Here is a 25,431-nt window from a genome sequence, read left to right on the forward strand (position 1 = left end):
GTTTGAGGTGTTTTTCGGTGTTTCCTTTCTGCTTATGTATTATTTATTTTTTCCCTTCGCTGTGATTTAAAAATTATTAGTATAGGGAGAAAAGTTTTTTCGTGTGTGTGCGTTTTGTAGTCGCCGGGATGGCGACTGCCCACGCGCAGGGAACATCTCCACTGTTACTCCGGAATGGCTGCAGGTGTGTTCCTGAGGCTGGAGTGACAGTGGAGGATTTACTCCTAGTAATTGGTCAGAAACTTGGGTTTGCAAACATCGTCTCGGCGTCACGGATGAACAAAGCGATAGTCGTGTTTTTGAAAACGGAATTACTCGTTAGTGAACTGACGGTGAGCGGAATATGGGTGAAGGAAACGTTTGTTCCGGTAACCCCGCTATCTGCTCCAGCGACTAAAGTAATAGTCTCCAATGCTCCCCCCTTCATATCTAATGAAGCTATCGTGAAAGAGTTACTGAGATTTGGTAAGATAGCCAGCCCTATAAAAGCAGTCCCACTCGGATGTAAGGACGCCGCATTAAAGCACGTTTTGTCTTTCAAACGACACGTTTATATGTTTCTCAGTTCGCCGGAGAGGACTTTGGAAGTTTCTGTCCGTGTTTCTCACGGAGAGAATTCTTTCATGGTCTATGCGAGTACAGTGAGTCTGAAGTGTTTTGAATGTGGAGATTTGGGCCATTAGCGTTTAATGTGTCCACATAGAGTTGAACAGAGCCCTTCTACATCTCGTGATGAAGGAAATGATGTAGTTAATCAAGTAACGTTACCGGTAAATAACACGGAAAAGGAGAGAACTGAGGAGCAGGATAAAGAAGCTCCAGAGGGAGGAGACGAGCAACAGGAGGAGGTGAGTGAGCTAGATGAGAATGCTAGTGTGGAGAAACCTGGATGTGTTTATCTACCTGGAAAAGATGTGAGTGATGATGATGATGATGATCAGAGTGATGATGATGTTGTACAGAAATGTGTTTCTGAGGAAGATATGGCTGATGAGACTGAGACTTTATCACAGTACACTGATGATGGAATGAGAGAGGATAAAGTTGTAGAGGATTTATATCCCCTTGAGCAGATTAATTCGTTTCTGGATAAAACAAAAGGAAAGGCGGGTGTTGAAATAACAGATTATTTCCCTGATGTTGACAAATTTATTGCCTCAGTAATGTGGGCTCTGAAAAAAAGCTATGATGAACTTTCACAACAGAAAAGATTCCGTCTTAAAAAGTACTTAACTGTTGTTAGATCAGGAAAAAGGATGGGAAAAGCGAGGGGAAAATCTAAATAATGATAATGGCTGAAAGTTTCTCTTTCTATCTGATCTGGGTTCTCCTTTTCTCTAATTTTCTTATGGAGATCTTAAGGGTTGGTTCTCTCAATATCAATGGGATGAGGGATGGGAGAAAGAATGAGGTTTTGTCTGAAATCATTAATCTAAAAGAATTGAGTGTTACATTCTTGCAAGAAACTCATAGTAGTTTTAGTAATGAAGTGAAATGGGGGTTGTGGTGGAAAGGAGAGCATGTTCTCAGTCATGGGACCAATTTAAGTGCTGGGGTGGCTATTCTTTTCTCTCCTACTGTAAATGTTAAGGTGCTATCCAAAAATGAAGTAGAGCCAGGAAGGTTTTTAACCGTTAAAGCTGAAATTGATAATTTTAAATTCTTGTTCGTAAATATTTATGCTCCAAATGTTGGAGCAGAAAGGAGTTTACTTTTCAAGAAATTTGAACAAATAGTTAGAGAAGAAAATGAAGATGTGTATATTGTTGTGGGGGGGGACTGGAATTGCACTCTTGATTTTACTCTTGACAGAAATGGGGAAGAAGCTCATGCATCGTCAGCTTCCTCTTTAGCTGGTGTTATAGGAAATTTGAATCTCTTGGATGTATGGAGAGAACACAATCCTTCTGTAAAACAATACACATGGGTGAAGGTCTGTAATGATAGGATTTCTGCTGCTCGTTTGGATCGGTTTTATATATCTTGTAACTTGAAAAATAGAGTTGTTAGTACAGAAATTATTCCTAACACACTTTCTGATCATAAACTCATTAGGGTTGGGTTCAAACTGTCTAAAAGCACACAGAAGAGCTGTTACTGGCACTTTAATACTAAACTTTTAAAAGATAGAGAGTTTTTTGAAACTTTTAAGCTTTTTTGGGAAGCATGGCAAACAGAAAAGAGTCTTTTTGAAGGTATTATACAGTGGTGGGAAGTTGGAAAAGTGCACAAGAGATTTCTCTCAGAAATTTTCTGCTTATTCATCTGTTGTGTTAAAAAATACTTTAAAGTGGCTTGAAAAAGAGATTGTTGATATTGAAATGGAAATGACTGTCAATGATGATGTTAATTTAAAAGAATGTTGGACTGAAAAGAAAAATCATTTAAGGTTAATGCTGGATGAACGGGTTAAAGGAGCGCTCATAAGAAGCCGTTACTTAACCCTGAAGGATATGGATGCTCCTACTACTTTCTTTTTCAATTTAGAGCGTAAAGTGGGCCAGCAGAAATTGATGCTTTCATTGAAGGACAATAATGGACATGTTACTTCAGACCCACAGAAGATGCGAAAGCTTGCTGTTGAGTTTTACTCTAATTTGTACGCGGATGAAATATCTGATGAACATTGCAGAAGAGAGCTGCTAAACGATTTACCGGTGTTATCTGAGGATAATAAAGAGTTCTTAGAGACTGATATCTCCTTTGAGGAGGTCTCTCTGGCTGTAAAGGGTCTCTCTTCAGGCAAGAGTCCTGGCCTGGATGGACTACCGGCCGAGTTTTATAAATCATTTTGGACAATAATTGGACATGATTATTTTGAAGTCCTTCAGAAATGTTTTAATGAAGGTGTTCTTCCAACTAGCTGTCAACGTGCTGTTTTATCTTTGCTCCCGAAAAAAGGAGATTTAACACTTTTAAGGAACTGGAGACCTGTGGCAATTTTGTGTACAGAGTATAAAATTTATTCTAAGGTTCTTGCAAATAGATTAAATAATGTGTTGTATGAAGTGGTACAAAAAGATCAGTCATATTGTGTTAAAAATAGATCAATCATGGATAATCTTCATTTAATCAGGGATGTTGTTGATTATGCTTATTGTAAAGATGTTAATATAGGCCTGGTGTCTCTGGATCAGGAAAAGGCCTTTGACAGGGTTGATCATGTTTTTATGTTTGATACTCTTAAAGCTTTTGGTTTTGGGGAAACATTTTTATAGGTGCTGTTAATCTACCATATCTTTCGAGAACTCCTTGAATAGCTTCGTTCTTAATAAACGGAGGAACATTCGATAGCACGATTTTCTTTGATGGGCTTGATAACGGCAGTACCAGCACAAACGTGTTGTTAACTGTAATTCTGCATTCAATAAAACCATCTACCATCTGAACATCTGCAAGAAAAACAACAACAGCTTTGTTCATTCTAGAACAATGGTCTTTGCTATTTTTTTCAGGAGAGCCACATTGATAGGACAAAATCAATAGGGGAGCCACTTTTACTGTAAAGTATCAAAACTTACATCCAGTCATAAATAGCATGTCTGATTATCACTCTGTCATCCCTGAACATCCATGCGCTGTCACAGGCGTCCCATTTCCTCACAACTAAGGCATAATTCTGTGTGTTATAGTTTGTTCAAGAGCGAAAGAGAACTGGATTCTGGCCCTCTGTGCTCATGATGACTGCATGTAACCCACACCACTCAACCTAGTTGACAATGCATATCATATGCACGTAAAAAGTAATTTTGGTGTGTAAATTGCACAATAAATAAAAATTGTGTTATAGATACGCTAGGGATGAAACGGTATGGAAATTTAACATCACGATTATAGTGACCCAAATTATCACGGTTATCAATATTATCACGGTTTTGTTCAATTGAGATGAAAGTGTTCAAAAAGAACAGATGCACACACTTAAAACATTTCAACAAGTTTTATATTTGAAATTCAACAAACAACAAATAAATCAAGCAGCTCTATGCACTTTTTTAAGCTAGTTTCTATTCTGTGGGATTTCCTTCCTTATAATGGCCGTCGTCAATAGCAACGCATAACGCATAAATAATAATAATTTGTCGTAAATATAATCTCTAATATTATCTCTGTAAATATATTCAAGCAATATTCTCATCAGTGTTCAGCAATGATGCATTTTAATCTAGCATATTTTGTGTAAGAGCCCAAACAGTATACTAGTGAAATAATGCATATCCATATTTCCATTTGATTTGAAAGTTTATTTTATTAAATATCAAAAGGTGTGTATCATACCTGACACCTAGATGAACACTTTACAGTCAGTTTTATGACTGTCATTCTCTTCAAATGCTATTGAAGTTTGAAACATGTATAACGTTACCAATGTTGTATGTAACTTTAGAGACGGTCCCTAAATTCGCCAGTTTTATGCCAGTCATATCAGATGCGCTGTGGTTCTGCTGTGTTTGTTTGAAACCATTTTCGCTGCTGAAATAGAACAAAAACAGTCAATCACTGTATGATAAGTGAATTCACCTGCGTACATCCCATGTTTATCTCTGCATTGAGTAGATTTCAGCGAGTGAGAGCGGTGCGCGCACTGAACATAACTCCGCTAATCTGAACGCCTCTGATTATGAGACGACATCGCATTCATAAACTCAATAGAAACACGTGTAAGTGGTTATAATGCGCAACGCGATTATAACAGATGGCTTTTGAGAAGACTACGACTTCAAGACTTCAACAGCCAGAGTGACTGTGTGCAGCCGAAATAACGTTACACCCGCAAATGGCGGTTGTTAATGTCAAGCCCTGATTATTATCCCTTAAATGTCACCCTAGTCTTGACTGAATTTGTTCGTTCACTTCACGTTATTATTTCCCAGAAGTAGTTTTGTCAAAGTCCACTTGCCTTGCGTTCGTAGTGTTCCCCCTATTGCAGTGACTTTCTTCTGGCATGTTCTGCAGACAGGGTGACCATCTTCGATTAAGTTTCCCTCAGGACTTTTGTAAAAGCCAAAATATGACCACACGCCTCAGGGGATTGGTCAGCCTCTAAAAGAACCAAATCTGAGCGCTGTCACTGCTTTCTGCCTTTTATTCTCATTCAGAAAACAGCGGTGCGCCTGCACATGCACCTGCGTCAGACTGACTCTGACAGGACAAGATTTACCGCGAGTTTTCACAATCGTGATAATCACACGCGGTTTTAATGATAATTAAATTTTATACGATATTACTAACCGTCACTAAATTTTATCGTGGTTTATCGTGAAACCGGTAATCGTTTCATCCCTAAGATATGCATTTCATGAGAACGTGTTGATCTATAAGAGCACATTCGCCGTTAAAAGCTGGAAAAACAGCCAAAACGGACAACTCCACAGTGAGTCATGGACGTAAGGGCAGAGCTAGTTTAAATATACTTTCTAGTCTGTATTTCCATCTTGTAATGCCACTGTTTTTGGGTATTTTTTTTAAATATAAATGATTTGTAATAGAGCAGACACTTTGAGTTTTTAATAGGTTATGTTATATCCCTGCTTGTTTTTATGAAAAATTATATTTATTGACTGCATGATCATTTCACCATATTATGTACTGCCATGTGAGCCACGCAATGAGTAACACTGTTCTAGAAGCTGACTTGATGTTTATCCTACCAACCTGTTCGCTGACTGCAACCAACACATCTTCCACAGATATGGAATCATCAGGTGTACATTTCAATCCATGTCTAAGGCTGCGTTCACACTGCAGGCTGAAACAACCCAATTCCGATTTTTTTGCCCTTATGCGACCTGTATCTGATCTTTTCATGACAGTCTGAACGACACAGATCCGATCTTTTCAAATGCGACCCAGGCCACTTGGGTATGTGGTCCAAATCCGATACATATCCGATCTTTTGAAATGCGTCTTCAGTCTGAACTGCCAGGTCACATGGATCCGACCCGCACGTCGTTGATACGCGACAAACGTCATCATTGTACGTTGAAGTAGGCGGGAATGAGAAGATAAACAACTATGGCGACAACTACGACTCCGCACCCACACGTTTCTCTGTACCGACGTTGCTACCACTGCTCCACAAAACGCCATGGCCAAAAACCTTGCTCTCCTCCTCTTTTTTTAATTTTCTTCTTAACATGAGAAGGTTGTAATGGTGCTGGCTCCGTTGCGAAAATAACTTGGTAACACTTTATGTTGATAGTCCACTTTAGACATTCTACTAACTATAAGTAACTTTGCAACTACATGTCAACTAACTGTCATTAGAGTATTTGTAGACTGTCTGCTTAATATTTACTAAAACTTTATTTTGTTGGTCCCCCAACAGACATTCTACTGACTATAAGTAACTTGCCAACTACAATTCAACTTATTCTACTAACCCGAACCCTAACACCTAACCATAACCTACCAGTCTAATGACAGTCAACTAATACTCTAATGACAGTTAGTTGACATGTAGTTGCAAAGTTACTTATAGTTTGTAGAATGTTAAAAGTGGACTATCGAAATAAAGTGTAACCAATAACTTTAATAAAGCTAAACGAACTCCAATGCTGACACCCATATTTGGCTACTTCCGTAAACAACAAGTGACGTTGTTGACCGTTGAGTACTCTTCTGCGCATGCGGGTCACTTCTGGGTCATTTCACGTTCACACAGGAGATCACAAAAGGTCGCATTTAATTGGAAATGTGAACGGCCTTGCAAAAAAATCGCATTTTTTCAAAAAATCGGAATTGAGCATTAAGCTCTGGAAAATGGTGGCGCTGGAGACTAAAGGGTTCCTGATGGTTTCACCCTTAATTCATCACCTTAATTCTTAATTCTTTTGGAGTTAACAGGTGTCTTTTCTTCACCACCTGTTTTTGTCAGATCCTGCTGACCCAACGAGCATTTCACTGTCCAATGGTCATGCCTTAACTGCAATGTCTAGTATTGCATTAGTATTGCATCCTTCTCATGGGCATTTAATACTTTTTGACTTTTCAGTCTGAGTTAAATCTCTTTTTTGGCTCAATTTATCTGTAAAAGAAAACATGCCTAATAATTCTGCACACCTGAATATAAGGTGATTTTCATTTCCAGCCTTCATGAACAATTATATATCACTTATACATTATTAAATACTAAATCAATAGTAGTTATTAGGATTACTGTGGTTTGGAATTGGTCAAATGTGCCTGGAAAAAAAATATGATCAGAAAATCAACGTGCCTAATAATTCTGCACTCCCTGTATATGCCAAGCTAGAAAGTTATTCATTATTCTTTATTGAATTTTTTATTTCAGACTATTGCCTCTACTGCCTGTAAATGATACTTCTGCAGCTTATCCTTTATAAATACATCACCTAAAAAACTACTTACCTGTCTCCTCATCCTTATCCAACTGTGCTCTGACCGGCACCCAGAGGGGTTCACTCATCTAATAACTAACCAGATCCTGTCAGTTAAAAGTACCTAACAAATGGTCCTTCGAGCCGGATGAGTGTTCCTTTCTGATATGATGGACTCTGATGAGGAGATTGTTGGCGGAGCCCGTCCTAAGCACCTTACTCGTCGTCCAGCCTACCTCGAGCAGTATGAGGTGCAGTTTCCCTGGTCCAGACCTGTCTCAGAGCCTGATGTTTTCCGCACCATGGAGACACCTGTCCCAGCCTGGTCCCGGTCCCTTCAGCCATGTGTTACACCCCTAGTGGTGACCATGTCCGTCCTGATGGCTCGCAGATCCTGTCATCCAGACGTCAGGTTACTCAGCCTGCTGTGTGCCCTCAGCCAGTCCCTTCCTCGCCTTCGACGGCTGATTCAGTGGCTTGGGCCCACCTCAGCGAGCTACAGCACCTGCGCCACGAGCGTGCAGCCTTCCAAGCAGATCTTAGAGAGTTGAGATCAGTTCATGCAGAAGTTCGAGAGTTAGTCATAGCAGCGCAGTCCCTTCGAGCAGACATTAGCCAAGCCAGAGGCCAACCTCTTTCGTCACTGCAGCCCTCAGTGTCGCGGTTGTCTAATCCTCCAGTCAAGCCCTGTGTGTCCACTCCTGTAGTCGATATTGGTCCTTTTCCTGATCTTCCTCCGTCGCCTTAGCCTGAGCCTGAGCCTGACGCAGCCTTAGCGGGACAGTTAGGTGACCTTGAGTTGTCCGGTGCAGCTACTTCCTATCGGCCTGTGGTACTAGAGTCTCAGCAGTATCCCTTTGTGCTCCCTACCACTCGGTCGTGTCCTTCTTGGGCTGGGTGTTCCAGAGGCTGGTGAGTTCCCTCCTCCTCCTACTCCTCAGGACCTTAGAGAGTTGCTCACACCTAGTGCCATGCCCTTGCCTGTTCGCCACCAGTCAGCACCTGCCTATCCTAGTCTCCCAGCTTTCCTTCCTCAGGCAGAGCCTAGGGTGCGCCCTGTAGTCCGTTCCTCTGAGTTTGTGTATCGTGGTCCCCCTCATACGATCCCTAAGTTTACTCATCCAGACCCTAGTGAGTTTGCTCGCCTTCGCATAGCCCTGGAGAACCTGCTCCCCCCAGATGGCACTGAGCTGTTTAAGTACCAGATCTTAGTAGATCACCTTAAGCTCTGGGAAGCTAAGATGATAGCTGATGCTAACTTGAATTCCCCTACCCCTTTCACGGACACTATGTCAGCACTTTGTGAAATATACGGTCCTTCCGCTACAGAGGATTCCACTACTATGGTGAAGAGTTGCCTTACGAGTTTCTCCTCGGATAGGTTCTTCTGCGATAAGCCTTCCATCAGTGGCCGTGTCATGCTTAAGGTGGTTCCAGTGCATCTGCATTTTGAAGATCGTACCTTGGATACCTTTGCCCTCCTGGATGACGGATCAGAGCGAACGATCCTGCTCTCCACTGCCGCTGAAGCCCTGGGCATCCAGGGTGTTCCGGAAGATCTTCCGTTACGGACCATCAGAGACGATGTTCAGGTAATTCGAGGCCATTCCATATCCTTTCAGATATCTCCCATCTCCCGACCACAGAACAGTTATCAGATCAGTCATGCCTTTACAGCTAATCGCCTTAACTTGTCGCGCCAGTCCTATCCCATTGAGCAGTTAAGGCGTAATTACAGACACTTGAGAGGGCTTCCCATCCGTACCCTTACAGATGTCCAACCATTGCTCCTTATTGGTTCTGATCAGCCCCACCTTATAACCCCCACTGAGCCTGTTCGATGGGGCAGCCAGGGAGTACCCGCTTGGAGTACCCGCTTGTCCAGGGAGTACCCTGCTGTTTGTACCCACTTGGAATGGACACTTCAGGGTCCTGTTCCTTCTAGGGGTTGTCCTTCTTCCCCTCGCCAGTGTCTGCTTACCTCTTTGGTTCCTGTCCAAGATGAGCTCCTTCACCACATTCAGAGATTGTGGCAGTTGGATACAATTCCTTCCCGTGAGTGTACTGACGTTACTCGCTCCAAGCAGGACCAGGCTGCCCTTCAGCTGTTTGACCTCAAGACCATTACCCAAGAGATGGAGGGTGTTCATCGCCTCGCCACTCCCCTTCTTCGTCGTAGAGACATGCCTTCGTTGAATGCTCCGAGAGATTCAGTCTTGCCTACCCTCTGCAGTGGGGAGCGGCGTCTGCTGAAGGATCCTGAGAAAGCCGAGACCTACCGAACAGAGATGCGAAAACTCCTTGAGACCAGAGCTGTCCGTGTAGTCCCTGATCCTGTTCCTGATAGCCCTGAGTGTTGGTACATTCCTCACCACCTTGTTAGCCACAATGGGAAGTCCCGTCTCGTCTTCAATTGTTCCCATCAGTACAGGGGTCAGAGCCTTAACCAGTACCTATTGCCCGGACCTACCCTTGGAGCCTCGTTGATAGGTGTCCTCCTTCGTTTCCGAGAGCATCCTGTAGCCGTGAGTGGAGATATTAAGGCGATGTTCCACCAGGTTCGCCTCCTGCCTGAAGATCGTCCTCTACTTCGCTTCCTATGGCAAGACCTGCAGATGGATGAGGCTCCTCGGACCTTCGAGTGGTTAGTTCTACCCTTCGGTACCACCTCCAGCCCTTGTTGTGCTATCTATGCACTCCAGTGCCACACCCGTCAGCACCCCTTGACCGATGAGGAGATCCGTTTCTCTTTGAAGAGGTGTTTCTATGTTGATAATTGCCTCCAGAGCCTACCTACTGCCGATGCAGCCCAGAGTCTGATTGATCGCTTGCGTACTATCCTTTCCAAAGCTTGATTCGAGATCCGGCAGTGGGCCTGTAACGAACCGGCTGTATTGAGTCACCTGCCTCCCGACGCTCGAGCTACCAGTGTGGAGCTGTGGCTGAGAAACAGGAGAAAACCGACGTCCCTGAGTCCACGTTAGGTTTGAGTTGGAATTGGCAGTCCGATACCTTGTCCGATAAGCACCGGCCTGTGATCTATGAGACCCCTACCTTGCAAAATATTTATAGAGTCCTTGCTACACAGTACGACCCACTGGGATTGCTCCTTCCTTACACAACCCGAGCGAAAGTGATCGTTAAGCACCTTTGGAATAAACACAGAGAATGGGATGATCCTAACCTACCTCCTGACATTCTCCTTTCCTGGATGCAATGGGAAGAAGAACTTCGCTGCCTTCCTAGTGTCTCTCTTCCGCACCCTTATGTTCCCCCTACGGTTGGGATTGGTGGAATCACTCACAAGGCCCATATTTTCTCAGATGCCTCTGAGCAAGCCTACGGAGCCGTAGCTTACCTACGTACCGTTGACCCAGCCGGCCAGACCTACCTGTCCTTCCTTATCGCTCGTTCCCGTGTTACCCCTAAAAAAGTGCATTCCATACCTAGGTTGGAGCTTTGTGGGAGCTTAGTTGCAGCACAGCTTGCGAAGTTGCTGGCTAACAAGTTGACCTTGACCATCCAGTCTACTGTTCTGTGCACCGATTCTACTACGGTTCTTCAGTGGTTGAAGTCTGAATCCTGTCGGTACCGTGTCTTCGTTGGCAATAGGATTGCAGAGATTCAGGAGCTTACCGCTCAGTGCTCTTGGCGCTATGTTAGATCTGCTGATAACCCTGCCGATGATATCACAAAAGGGAGATCTCTTTCCTACCTTGCCACCCCAAACCGATGGTCCCAGGGACCCCCTTTCCTTCTTCTTGACCCTCGAGAATGGCCAGTCCTTCCTACTCCTGAGCCTGGTGAGGATCCAGCAGAGTTGCGAAAGTCTACCTTCTGTGGAGTTATTGCCTCACCTAGCACCTGCAGCCACCCGGATAGATGGAATTATCCCACTTGGTTAGACCTGCTGGATGTCACTGCCTGAGACCTTCAAGGTGACCCAGATCCTGACATTGTTCCAACAGCCACAGATTATAGTCAAGCGGAAGTCCATGTCCTTAAGCAGGTCCATCAGGAATCCTTCCCTGAAGATTACCACCTGTTAGAATCAGGGAAGTCAGTTAAACCTAGTAGCCATCTAGTTGCCATGGCCCCTGAGATGGATCCTTCTAGTGGATTGATTAGAGTTGGTGGTCGTTTGAGGAGAGTGGCTGACCTCGCAGATTCCGTTCTTCATCCTGTAGTCCTAGACCCGAAGCATCCATTGACTTGCCTGATCATTCGCCATCATGACATCCAGCTGCATCATCCTGGATCAGAGCGGCTGTTTGCTGAAATAAGGAGATGCTATTGGATCCTGCGAGGCCGTGAAGCTGTTCGGCGGTTCCAGCATACCTGTCCGGAATGTTGTCGGTGGAGATCCCAACCTTCGGTGCCTCAGATGTCTGATTTACCCTCTGCCCGCCTTCAGCTTTACAAGCCTGCCTTCCATTCATGTGGGATGGATTGCTTTGGTCCTTTCCTAATCAAGATTGGAAGACGTACGGAGAAGCGCTGGGGTATTCTCTTTAAGTGTCTCACCACGAGGGCCGTGCACCTAGACTTACTCCCTAGCCTGGATATTGATTCCTTCCTCATGGCCCTTAGGAGGTTCATCGCGAGGAGAGGCACCCCAGCACAGTTATGGTCAGACCGAGGGACCAACTTCCGAGGAGGCGAGCGGGAGGTGCGTGAAGCGTATGCTACCTTAGCTCCTGACTTGCAGCGTCATCTTGCTCGCCAGAAGATCCACTTCTGCTTTAATCCCCCATCAGCCCCTCACTTTGGTGGAGTTTGGGAGAGGGAGGTGAGATCTGTCAAGAGGTCCTGATGACAACTCTGTTGGAAGTCGAGGCTATCCTTAACTCAAAACCCCTGGGTTATGTATCCTCCGACGTGGCCGATAGTGACCCAGTGACCCCTAGTTGTCTCCTCATGGGGCGGCCTGATGGATCGTTGCCTCAAGTCATCTACCCAGAATCTGAGATGCTAAGTCGCAGAAGATGGAGACATTCCCAGATCCTGGCAGATCGATTCTGGTCCAGATTCATCCGTGATTACTTCCCCAACTTACAGACCAGACACAAGTGGCAAGCCTCACCCCCTGTCCTATGCGAGCATACCTGCGTCACGATTGTTGACCCTCAGTTGCCCCGAGGTTTATGGCCTGTAGGGAAAGTCGTTCAGACACACCGGAGTCCTGATGGCCATATCAGATCAGCAGATGTGCAGATCAAGGGTCAGATCTATACTAGACCAGTTGCCCGTCTGGTTGTCCTACCACCCTTGCCTTCAGAAGATCCTGGAGTTCCTAACCCTCCTGAATAGAGTCGCCTTTCTTGAATACAAAGATGCTTCTCATCTTTGGGGGCGGCTGTTGTAAAGGCTCCTTTAAGAGAGGGCTTTTATTTTGACATCATATCTCACTTTCGGGCTGAGGAGTCTGGTGCGATAATCTGCCGTTGCCTGCTGAACTTGAATGGTCTGCTAGCCGTCGCTGAAAGGACAGTTATTCCTGTTTAATTATATTATTTGCTGCAGCAGTTACCAAGGTGTTAGTCATTGACCTACAAGTAAGCCTGTTTGTCTTATTTTGGTGTTTATTGAGATCGTTACTGAGTTATTTATAACTTTGTCACTCTGACATGTCTAAACATGCCCTCAGCCGATGTTTCTGTTACAACCCCAAATCAGAAAAAGTTGGGACAGTATGTCCCGCAAAAAACGCAAATAAAAAAAAGAAGTGATTTCTAAATGTACTTTGACTTGTATTTCATTGCAGACAATATGAACAAAATATATTTCATGTTTTGTCTGGTCAACTTCATGTCATTTGTAAATATGCATCCTTTCCTATCATTCAGACCTGCAACACATTTAAAAAAAAGTTGGGACAGTAAAGCATTTACCACTTTGTAATGTTGCCATTCCTTTTCACAACATTTAAAAGACATTTAGGGACTGAAGACACCAAGTGATGAAGTGTTTCAGGTGTAATTTTGTCCCATTCTTCCTGCAAACAAGTCTTAAGGTGGGCAACAGTATGGGGTCTTCGTTGTCGCATTTTGCGCTTCAAAATGCGCCACACATTCTCTATTGGAGACCGGTCGGGACTGCAGGCAGGCCAGTCAAGTACCCGTACCCTCTTCCTCCGCAGCCAGGACTTTGTAATGTGTGCAGAATGTGGTTTTGCATTGTCTTGCTGAAATATGCATGGATGTCCCTGGAAAAGATGCCTTCTTGAAGGCAGCATATTATGCTCCAAAATCTCTATGTACTTTTCAGCATAATGGTGCCTTCACAGAAGTGCAAGTTACCTTTGCCAAGGGCACTGACACAACCCCATACCATGACAGAACCTGGCTTTTGGACTTGTTGCTGGTAACAGTCTGGATGATCCTTTTCTTCTTTGGTCCAGAGCACACAACGTCCATTCCTCCCAAAAAATACCTGAAATACTGCTTCATCTGAGCACAGTACACGTTTCCACTGTGTGATGGTCCATCCCAGATGCCTCCGAGCCCAGAGAAGTCGACGGCGCTTCTGGACACTGTTAACATAGGGCTTCCTTTTCGCACAGTACAGTTTTAACTGGCATTTGTGGATGTAACTACGTATTGTGGTACTTGACAAAGGTTTGCCAAAGTAGTCCTGAGCCCATGTGGTGATATCGCTTATAGATGAATGACGATTCTTGATGCAGTGCCGCCTGAGGGATCGGAGATCACGGTTGTTCAGCTTAGGCTTGAGCCCTTGTCCTTTACGCACTGAAATTCCTCCAGATTCCTTGAATCTTTTAATTATGTTATGCACTGTTGAATGTGAAATATCCAAATCTTTTCCTATCTTTCTTTGAGGAACATTGTTTTTAAACATTTCAATAATTTTCTCACGTATTTGTTGGCAAACTGGCGATCCTCGGCCCATCTTTGCTCCTAAAGGATTAGACCTTTCCTGGATGCTGCTTTTGTACCAAATCATAATTACAATCACCTGTTGACATCACCTGTTTCAAATCACATCATTATTTAACCATTTTACCTCATTACTAGCCCTAAATTGCTTCTGTCCCAACTTTTTTTCAAATGTGTTGCAGGTCTGAATGACAGGAAAGGATGCATATTTACAAATGACATGAAGTTGACCAGACAACACATGAAATATTTTGTGTTCATATTGTCTGCAATGAAATACAAGTCAAAGTAAATTTAGAAATCACTTCTTTTTTTTTTGCGTTTTCCATACTGTCCCAACTTTTTCTGATTTGGGGTTGTAGGAGGAAGAGCTGAAGATGTAGGAGGAAGAGCAAGAAGAGCTGAGGATGTAGGAAGAGGAGAAGAGATTGAAGAGATGGATAGATTGGAGGGCAATGGTATAGTGGAAAGAGAAAATATGAGAAGAGGTGGACAGGGAGGAAGAGGAGGCCAAGTTGTAAGAGGAGGGAGGAGAGGTAGAATGAGGGTAGGGTACACGCGTATTTCAAATGAAATCAGAGCCACACTTATAGACCATGTCATAAATCATGGTCTCTCACTGAGAGAAGCTGGCCAGAGAGTTCAGCCCAATATAAACAGATCCACAGTGGTTTCAATTATCCGTACATTTAAGAGGGAAAACCGGTAAGTAACTATATCATTCTACTTTTACAATGAGAGTCCATGTAGTCTTGTTTGACATAGGTCTAGATCTCTACAGTAAATGTTTTTGCCTGTCCAAACCTTTTGGACAGGCAGGAAGTTAGAGAACAATCAGGTGGACAAACAAGACTTTTTTCAGTTGAACAAGAGCATGCCATCGTTGACATGGTGGTCCAGAACAACACCCTCCGCCTCAAAGAAATTCAGCAAAGAATAACACCAGACAATCAACTTTTCCACAATATCCACCAATGCAGTCTCTCCACAATTGACCATGTTCTAAGAAGAAATGCTATCCGAATGAAGCAAGTATACAAAGTGCCCTTTGAGAGGAACTCCATTAGAGTGAAGGAGTTGCGATTCCAGTTTGTTCAAGTAAGTGCAACCCAATTATTGCAATTTTACTGTCAACTCAAAGATATATATTTTCCTGAATTTTAAGTATGTGTCCATAAACTATTCCATGCTACTATATGTGAAAAGATTTAGGCATGTCTATGTATTCTGCTGCTTCAAAGTGTGAACTCAAACTTCAGCAACAATTTCACAGTAGTATTGACTGCAATCAATGCTATTACTGTAAAACACAAGTTTACTATATTTTACCTTGTGTTCTTTTTACTCTAGAATCTTGGAGTTGGATAGCAGTGCAACTCATTATGAGTACCTGTATATAGATGAAGCAGGCTTCAATCTTCAAAAAAAAGGAAAAGAGGGAGAAATGTGATGGGCCATCCCTGGACAACGAGGAGGCAACATCACTCTCTGTGCAGCAATTTCTACAACTGGTGTTGTGGCACACAATGCTGTCTTGGGACCATACAACACAGCAAGGCTCCTACATTTTTTAAACCTCCTCAATGAAATCCTCTTTCCGCAGGGTGATCAGGAACAAATGGTGCGGAATTTTGTTGTTGTTTGAGACAATGTCCAATTCCACCATTCAGCACTAGTGCGAGAGTGGTTTGAGAATCACCCACAATTCAGGATGGTGTTTTTTCCACCATATTCTCCTTTCCTGAATCCAATTGAGGAATTCTTCTCCTCTTGGAGATGGAAAGTACATGATTGCAAACCTTACAACCAAGTAAGTCTTCTTCAAGCGATGGAAGAGGCCTGTGGAGATATAGGGGCACAAGCATGTCAAGGATGGATACAGCATTCAAGGCGTTTTTTTCCCACGATGCATGACTCTTGAAAATATTTTCTGTGATGTTGATGAAATTCTCTGGCCTGATGTAATTGAGAGGCATGATATATATATATATATATATATATATATATATATATATATATATATATATATATATATATATATATATATATATATATATATATATATATATATATATATATATATATATATATATATATAATTATACACCTGAACTCCTCATTAAAGAACTTAATGAAAAACATGTATATTAATTTATTTCTTTGTGTATCTTCAGCTGAATTTGTTATAAAAATCAACAGAGAACACACTTTTAGTTTTGATGTTAATATTGAATTTTAATAAATGCATTACTAGAATAAAATGCTGTGTTTCATTGTGCAGTGAATACTTAACGGTTTCGCCAGCATAAGAGTGTGTTTAGTTTGCTGTGTTAACTGTTTTGAGAGCTGTTACCTGAGTTTGGACAAATGTACCAAATCGATTGAGAAAAACTGTAACCATTTGTCTTCCATAGTATCATTAGGGTTGTAACGGTATGAGATTTTCACGTTATGATAATCGTCTCAGAAAATATCACTGTTTCACGGTATACGGTATTAAACAATCATTATTATTTTGCTCTGTTTATTATTATTATTATAATCATCAGCTACAATGACCCTTCAATAAATAAAAACAGATACTTTTGTTGGTTGAACATATGGTTTATTAATGAACATGAATGATACAATGACGGAAATTTATTTTGAATGATAAAATGATTGAATGTTCATGCTCAGGAGTTCATCTTTCATTCAGGCTAGAATTTTAAAAAATATTTTATTCCAGGTTCCTGAGGACAGACAACTGTCAACTTCCTTTACATTCCTTTATTGTTATTTCATTATTGTTTTAATATATTTATATTGTTATATTATTTAATCTTTTCTAGTCTTGCTGGCTGTAATCTCACTGATCAGTGTTGTGAGAGTTTGTCATCAGCTCTTCAATCCTCAAACTGTGTCCTGAGAGAGCTTGACCTGAGTAACAATGACCTGCAGGATTCAGGTGTGAAGCTTCTATCTGATGGACTGAAGAGTCCAAACTGTCAGCTGCAGATACTGAGGTATTTAAGAACATATAAAATATAATTTACAGTCAGCCGGTCATAATGTTGATATGTGTTTGTAAATGATCTGACTGTTGATGTGTGTTTTCTGCTCTCTTTCAGTCAATCTTTTTGACATATAATCATAATTGAATTGAGCCATCAGACCAGTGCCGATTCACACCCCTATTAAGCACACATACACTGGGGGTGTGCGATATTGAAAAAAATAATACCTCAATATTTTCTTGGATTTTGTTGATGAACTATAATTGTATGATATTTTACTGAGTATGTGTTTTTTGGTCTGGTGTCTTGTCTGGTTTAGTACTGTCATGGAGAGCTGACTCCCAAAGATTTTCATGTTCTTCATATTCTGTGCATTGGTTAGTTCGCAGCAGTGACAGAAATTAACTTTTCCTTTAAAGGACAATATTTGGCCCCTTAAATAGATTTCGATAGGCATTTATACCTTTACAGCATTCCTGACCTTATTAGAAGTGTGCATCTTGTATGACAATTTTTCTTAATTGAATTAATAAATTCAAGTAGAATAAGAAGATGGAGCATATCATGTATCGAGCATTTTATATAATAATTTATATAAATAATAATACATCAAAACACTGTTTTAAAGGTTGTGTTATTTGTTACAACTCAGTTCCATATTCCACTCAGTTCTAAACTTTAAATATATAAATTAATGCTGTCAATCAATAAAAAAAAAACTGATTAATCAATCACACATTTTTCTGTGGTTAATCACAATTAAAAACATGGCCTGGTTTCACAGTCAGGGTTTAGATTAAGTCAGGATTAGGCATTAGTTCAATTAGGGCATGTAGGACAAGTAGCTTTTATAAACGTGCCTTAGATAAAAACATTACTGATGTGTGTCTTGAGACAAAACTATGGCACTGACATATTTAAGATATGCTTTCATTTAAAACAGCTCAAACATGAGTTTTAGTCTGGGACTAAATTAAGCCTCGTCTGTGAAACTTGGGGTAAAGATTTTAATATATTTTATCATGTAATAATCTCTCAGGTAATCTCCAAATTAATGTAGAAGCAACATAAAGGCAGTATATTTAAATACTTGTTTAATGGCATATTTTTATGAAGGCCAGTATCACTGATACTAATACTGCTACTGATGTTTCTGTGAAATAGATTTTTTGTTTCACTTTTAAACGTCATAGCTATTCAACATTACACTGTGATTGAAAGCTATCAATTTTAACATTAGGCTTCAAAAATGTAACAACTTTTCATTTATCTTCACATGAACCCATAATTAATGTCATATCTACCTGTGCCCTTCCTACCTGTCTAACAGATAAATATATACAAATTGAATAAAGTTATCAAAGAGACTGCACTGCATAATTATAAATTAAATAAAGATTAATCCTTATTAAAGCTACAATTTTCTTTGTTACCTTTGTTCTTTGACTAATATTAATGACAGACAGATTTAGTGGCGGATTTGACACACATCCCATTTTCTCACAACTCTTTACGTTCATTGAAGACTTTGGGCCCTATTTTAACGATCTGAAACGCAAGTGTCAAAGCGCGAAGCGCAAGTAACTTTGTGGGCGGGTCTCGGCGCTGTTGCTATTTTCCCGGCGGGATAAATGGCTCTTGCGCCCGGCGCAAATCTAAAATGGGTTGGTCTGAAGTAGCTTCATTATTCATAGGTGTGGTTTGGGCGTAACGTGAATAAACCAATCAGAGCGTCATCCAACATTCCCTTTAAAAGCAGGTGCGCAAGTTCCATTATGGATTGCTATTATTATGGCGTATTTACCAGGCGCACGCCAGGAACGGTTCACAGCCGAGGAGACTGATGTTCTTGTAAGAGCAGTGAAAGACAGAGAAGTGAAGTTGTAATGTTGTACATTATGGTAAAGGTGATTTCACAGTCTTTTTTTTTTTCAGTCTTTCAGTTTTTTCAGTTTTTCAGTCGATTTTTTTTCCTGGTTCTTGACGGACAAACCAATTTGTCAGATGTCCTTATATACATATATGTCTTGCCACTATTGGGCAAACAGGTCTTATCCTTAATTATTACAATTAGCCTGAATCATTTGTAAGCTAGATTTATGCCTATTTTTTCACATCTTCGTGGCACACCACAATGATTTCCGTCATCTCATGTGTTAATATTTTTTTAGTGTAACAATTTATGATTTGCAAAAATAACTGTTGCATCTGTGTAGATTACATGAGCAAAGTGTATGCGCGTTGTGCACGTTATACATTATGGTCAAGCATGCACCCTTAAAATAGCATAATGAACAACGCGCAACGCGCCACTGACTTTAGACTAGGTTTTTTCTGGTCAGTGGCGCAATTGTTTAATGGAACAGCAAAATAGCACCAGGGATTGTTTGCGCCGGAACACGCCTCCTTTTTTGCGCTGAACCGCCCAGGTGGCGCAAGTTCATTCACTAGTTTAGCGACGTGCTTCTGTGGAAGGAAAAGCGCGCTTTGCGCGGGTGCAAAATAGGAATGACACATGCGTCGGTGTACAAAGTCAATTGCGCTGGGTGCAAGATAGGGCCCTTTAACTCATTTAAGACTGCTCTTATGAGGATACTCGACAAAACTGACATTTTGGCATAATTGTGTGTTATTGTTTGTTCAAGCAAGAAAAGGAACTCGATTCTAGCTTGCTGTGTGTGCACACGATACTGGTGCGTGTCTTTTATGTGCATCGTGTGTGTGTCACATAGGCCCCATTTTCACTAGTGCGTTTTCGATTTAAAACGGTGTGAAAGTCTCTGTTTCAAAGTTCGAAAACACCAGAGTAGTGTAGACGACAGGTGTAACCGTAGCAAAAGTTATGCATTTTAAAGCGAAAACACAGTAGTGTAAACAGAGCCACAGACGGTACATTCACAGACAGCACATTCTCTTTGTCTTGTTGTGGCTTTAATGACAGAACAAGCAGATGCTGCATTAATTGCGTTAAATAATTTTAACGCGTCAATGTTCAGAAAAAGAGCACTCTTGATTGTGTGATAACTCATATCATAGGCTTATGTTATAAATATGAAAAACAGGAACTCATTGAATGGATATTTTTTTATCAGTTTGATGACATTTCTGCCCCACTATAGTGAGATGGGAGAGAGCGCTCAAAACTCTTCGGATTGCAGAAAAACAGAAACATTTATAGAAATGATCATTCACTGTAAATACACGAGGCTTATAATTCAAAATCAATATCTTTCTAAATGTGAGCTCTTTTGGGCTAACAGCCTTAATGGAGCTGTTTACTGTAGCCATGTGATCACAAATAAATGTGAGCAGACGCAATTCAATATGTGTGTCCTTCTATGTGAAACAATGATACATTTTGATTATGTCCTCGAAGCTCGCAGTCGGACCAATGGTGAGTCCGGCCATGCCTCTAATACACACATACATACACTCACACACACATTCACGCTCGCACACACACTCACACACACACACACACACACACACACACATACACTCACACACACATATACGCACACACTCACACACACATTCACGCACACACACTCACACATTTGCACAAGCACAGTAAATGAATCAAAGCATCACAGTGAAACAGAGAGAAACTTCACCATTCACAGAAATTTAAATGTGAATTTCTGGAGGACTGCATGTATTACATTTTTGAAGTGTGTTTATTGAATTACTACTGATATATTTGATTTAGTAGCATTATTGCTGATGTTTAAAAATGTGTTTTAATGTGATATTTAGAAAAATATGAAAATGTCTTTGGTGTGACATATAAAGAGAACTAGATAGATGACGAGGCTGTATTGATCCATCTGTAGGTTGTCTGGCTGTATGGTGACAGAGGAAGGCTGTGGTTTTGTGTCTTCAGCTCTGAGTTCAAACCCCTCACACCTGAGAGAGCTGGATCTGAGCTACAATCACCCCGGAGATTCAGGAGTCAAACTGCTCTCTGACAAACGGGAGGATCCGAACTGCTCACTACAGATACTCAAGTGTGTCAAACACTAATACTGTCATAGTGAACATGTGTGTGCATGATGCATATCTACATTAATGGGTGTTTGTGTGTTTATAGTCTTGATCATGGAGGGGAGATAAGGATCACAGCAGGACCACGAAAGTGTATGTCTACAAACACACACAAGCACACAAATGTGCTCAAACACACACACACACACACATGTTGGATTTTTGTATCTTCGTGGGGACTTGCCATATACTTCTATTGTTTTCAGAAAACTTTCTCCATTTTTTTCTCCAAATAAGCATAATTAATAAATTTTTCTCATTTGGACCGCTGGCTGGTCCCCACAATGATCTCTGGTTTTACCACCAAATGTCCCCACAATCGAGCTCAGCTAACAAAATGAGCCCAGTTTCAGAAACGTTGTGGGAACTTTGATTTTAAATATTTCTACAATTTTTAAATGTCCGGTTTTCTTGTTATTAATTGAATGTTGTTTAAAAGTTACAGTAACGTCTCCACACAGTTAAGAATCATGTAATTGCACCTTTTTTAAATAGTTTTCTATTGGCAGTGAGCATTTTGCGCTCTTTATATGCCCCGGGCACGTTGTGTCTTTAACCCTCGTGCACTGTTCGATTTCTGATTACACTCGTTATGGTCCGGGTCAAATTGACCCTTATTGGATTCAATACAATTCGCCAAAAATCACACTATGAAAAAACACATACAATCAGGTACAAATAATTAACTTTTAATATCAATACTTTTCACACATTACAAAGAATAAATATCTGAATTTACGATTTATAAAAATACTTTTAACCACTACTCTTAAGATTGGCCCTTGGTACACTTGCCTTTATACATTTAGAACAATAATGTCTAGTCTAAACCTAAAGTAATCTTGACCAACTATATAGCATTTTAAAGCTTTCAAACTCTAATTTTCATATTTGGTGACTGATTTTCAAAAGAGATGACAGAGCAGTAGATAAATAGCGATAGATTCGTCATTTGTGATGTGAAGTTTTTTATATGCATTTTTAGATATCAACCTAAAATTTGCCACAGAATATGTTCAGATATTTAGCTTGTATTTTCTTGAAGTTTTAGAGCTGAACATGTTTTATAAAAATGTATATTTTATATAAAATATAAAAAAATATATATGTTATATATTTTACATGTTCATAAACTTCTATAACTCGTTTTAAACTTTACTTTTACGACTTATACAGTGATGGCCAATTTCAAAACACTGCTTCATGAAGTTGTTAATATCAGCAAGACACTGGCACTTCAGGACTAGAGTTGAAGAGCTCTGAGATACAACAAAGTGTTTTGTGTTTTGTATTTTGTGTCTGTACAGTTGCTTTTGAATAGCTGTCCTATATGGGTCAAATTGACCCACATAAAGCAAGAGTGTATAAAATTTTGATATGCACATTTCACAACGCATCATCAGCATGTTGAAACTTTGCATGCATGTTAATGACCCTAAATGAGAAAAGGTCACACAATTTCAAGAAAAAACAATGTAGGTTAGATAGTATTTCAGATAGATTGATAAAAGAAATTATACCTCATTTTTACCATTTGTGGCATACAAAAATATTTCTGTATTGAAAAAAACGGGGAAAAGCAATTTTTTTTAGCTTCATAGGTTAGTAAAAAACTAAAATAACAAAATATAACCAAGAAATGTTATTATTTTGGGTCTCTACAATTGCCTTAGAACATTCAAATATGCGGGTCAAATTGACCCGTGAACATTACAAACGTAACAGTACTTTTGTGTGTATATGTCAAAACACATCAGCGTGTTGAAACTTTGCTTGCATGTTCATGACCCTAAATGAGAAAAAGTCACAAAATTTAAAGAAAAAAAACATAGGTTAACTGATATTTCTGACAACTTAATAATCAAAACGGGTCAAATTGACCCTCAACATAACACAAGGGTTAAAGGGGGGACGAATTGAGAAATCAACTTTCCCCTGAGCCTTTGATATAAAAAAGTTAATTGTGATATAAGAATATCCTGTAAGTTCCGAAGCTGAAAACTTCCTTGTTAGTCAAAGAAAAGCTTTTATTGACACCAGGTTGGGCTGGACTTTATGGACAAAATTTATATCACAATATATTTCTTAATTTCGGTCGATACAATATAATTCCGATATCAATATGAACTATATAAAAGCCTCAAAGTAAAACAAAAGTGTTTTAAAGAATATGAAAAGTGCTCAGATTTGCTGAAAAACATAATCTTCATCTTCTGACTCTCAGAATAATCTATCGGGTGAAACTGCTTCAGATGGTGGAACAGATTTGATGTGTTCCCTTTCGTTCAATCACTCCGAGTAACGTCAGTGACTGACGAATGGGGGTTTCGCTTAGAAGCCAATCATCTTTGAGATCTTAAAAAACGCCCAATGGCAGTGCCAATGTCATGGGCATGCAGAATTTGCATGCGTAACTCCACACCATCGTGTGGGTATATAAGGAAGTATGCTGGCAACATCGCATTAGGTCTCCAGGGTGTTGGTGTGACGGCGCGTTCCTGCGATCTCATATTGCCTGCCTGCTGATCTGTGCACTGATCTGCAACAGCTGTGTGTGTTTTCCCTGGGTGCTTCGGCACTCTGCAGAGCTTTCCTCTCACAAAAAGAGCTTGCGCGTGGCACATCTTTTTCAAGACGGTTTGCCCGTGCACTTCCGGGTGCGATCAAGCACCGCTACCCGCGAGTGCTTGGACTGAAGCGGCAGGACCGTCTGTTGACGCCCCACTCATTTCGTTCACACTCCAGATAGCAACGAGATGTCGATCGCCACATCTCAAGGTGGGCTAGAGTCCTTTGGGGATGACGATTTGGCTGTGCTCCGCCTTCGGGTGTGTCAGCACTGCCTGTTCCGACCTAGAGTTGACAGCCATGTTATCTCGGGCAGCTGCGAGCCTCGGGCTGGTGTGGAACTCCGCCCTGTCACGAGCGCTCGCGGTTGGGCGAGTAGTTTTTGGGGGCGGCACCTGACAGCTGTCGGGCCCCGCCCCAAATGCCTCTTCGTTCCCGGGGTGCATGAGGAGCTCACTCCGTCCTGGAAGTCCCCGTGGCTTCCTGTGACCGTTTGGTGGCCTCCTCCGCCTTCTCTGCCCTCGATGGGGCCGCGGCCAAGGGTAGTTTGGGTCCCCCCTCACTGGTGAACACTCTGTTGTGCACAACGGTGTCCACGGAGTGCTTCGACGTGGCTATCCTAAGCGCCCTTCCAAAGCCTGTGTGCTCGTCTACTTCGGTGGCGTGGTCCTGCAGAGCTACGGGGCAGGCCGCCGCCCCCTTGCTCATGCACGAGGGTTGAGCCGACCCAGGGCTCTTCAATGAACTGCGTGCCGCCACGACCCCGCCCTCCAGGCGATGAAGGTGACCACACGCTCCCTGAGTCGGGCGAAGTCCACAGCTGTGGTCCGGTAGAGACACCTGGCCTTACCTGATGATGTGGGGGAGGTTGAGCGAGCCCGCCTCCTCAACTCGCCCATATCCCAGGCTGGCCTCTTCAGCGGCACGGCTGAGGACTGCGCCCAACAGTTCTCGGCCGCCCAGAAGCAGACTGAGGCTGTAACACGTACTGCCCCGGCGGCCAGCTGCTGCAACCAGATGGCGGCTCAGTCGCCTCAGCCTGCTCGCCGCCGAGGGCCTGCCTTCACCTGGGCCGCGCCGTGGAGGTGGTTGCAGGATGACGCACAGTCCGCTCTGCAGCCTGCCTAAACGCCAGACTGGATGTGGACAACTCAGAGATGGGTTCCAGTTCTTTCCAGGCGATGGTAGCAGGGCCTCTCCTTCCCCCGGTGGAGGGCCGGGGGAAAATCCTTCCGCTGCTGGTCCCCGGGCTAGCAGCGCCAGGAAAGAACTCATGTCCCGATCTCTGAGCCCCCAGAGACCGGTGACTGTGCCACTCCCGGTCCGCGCCGCTCTTTTCCCTCTCTCTCGCCAGCCTCCTCTCAGAGCAGACCCCAGTGGAACGCACGTCCTTCCCTGGTCTCCTCTGACAGGACGCAGCTGCTGACTGTGCCCCCACGCCGGGACGCTACACCTCCCACGTCTGGTCATGCTGCCTCGCTGCCCCCCCCCCGGGGTACGTCTGTGGTTCGAGTGACCCCGCTGTTCAGTTCCTGGGAGCCTGGCTACAGCTTCTGGGACTGTCCTGCTGGGTCGCGAAGACCATCA

At 42.2% G+C, this 25,431-nt stretch overlaps 1 protein-coding gene across 1 annotated transcript in view; it reads left to right on the forward strand.

The window, feature by feature from the left end:
- LOC307134790 (uncharacterized protein) overlaps window positions 1-25,431 on the forward strand; it is a gene marked incomplete at both ends in the record, with an annotated part of 134,755 nt that overhangs the window by 96,731 nt on the left and 12,593 nt on the right. Inside the window, one exon of the mRNA XM_079830787.1 lies at window positions 21,323-21,369. Coding sequence (XP_079686913.1) covers window positions 21,323-21,369 — 47 coding nt within the window. The remainder of the gene's footprint in view (window positions 1-21,322; window positions 21,370-25,431) is intronic.

The sequence above is a fragment of the Gobio gobio genome (assembly GCF_949357685.1).
Source record: "Gobio gobio genome assembly, chromosome: 12".
Lineage (NCBI taxonomy): Eukaryota > Metazoa > Chordata > Actinopteri > Cypriniformes > Gobionidae > Gobio > Gobio gobio.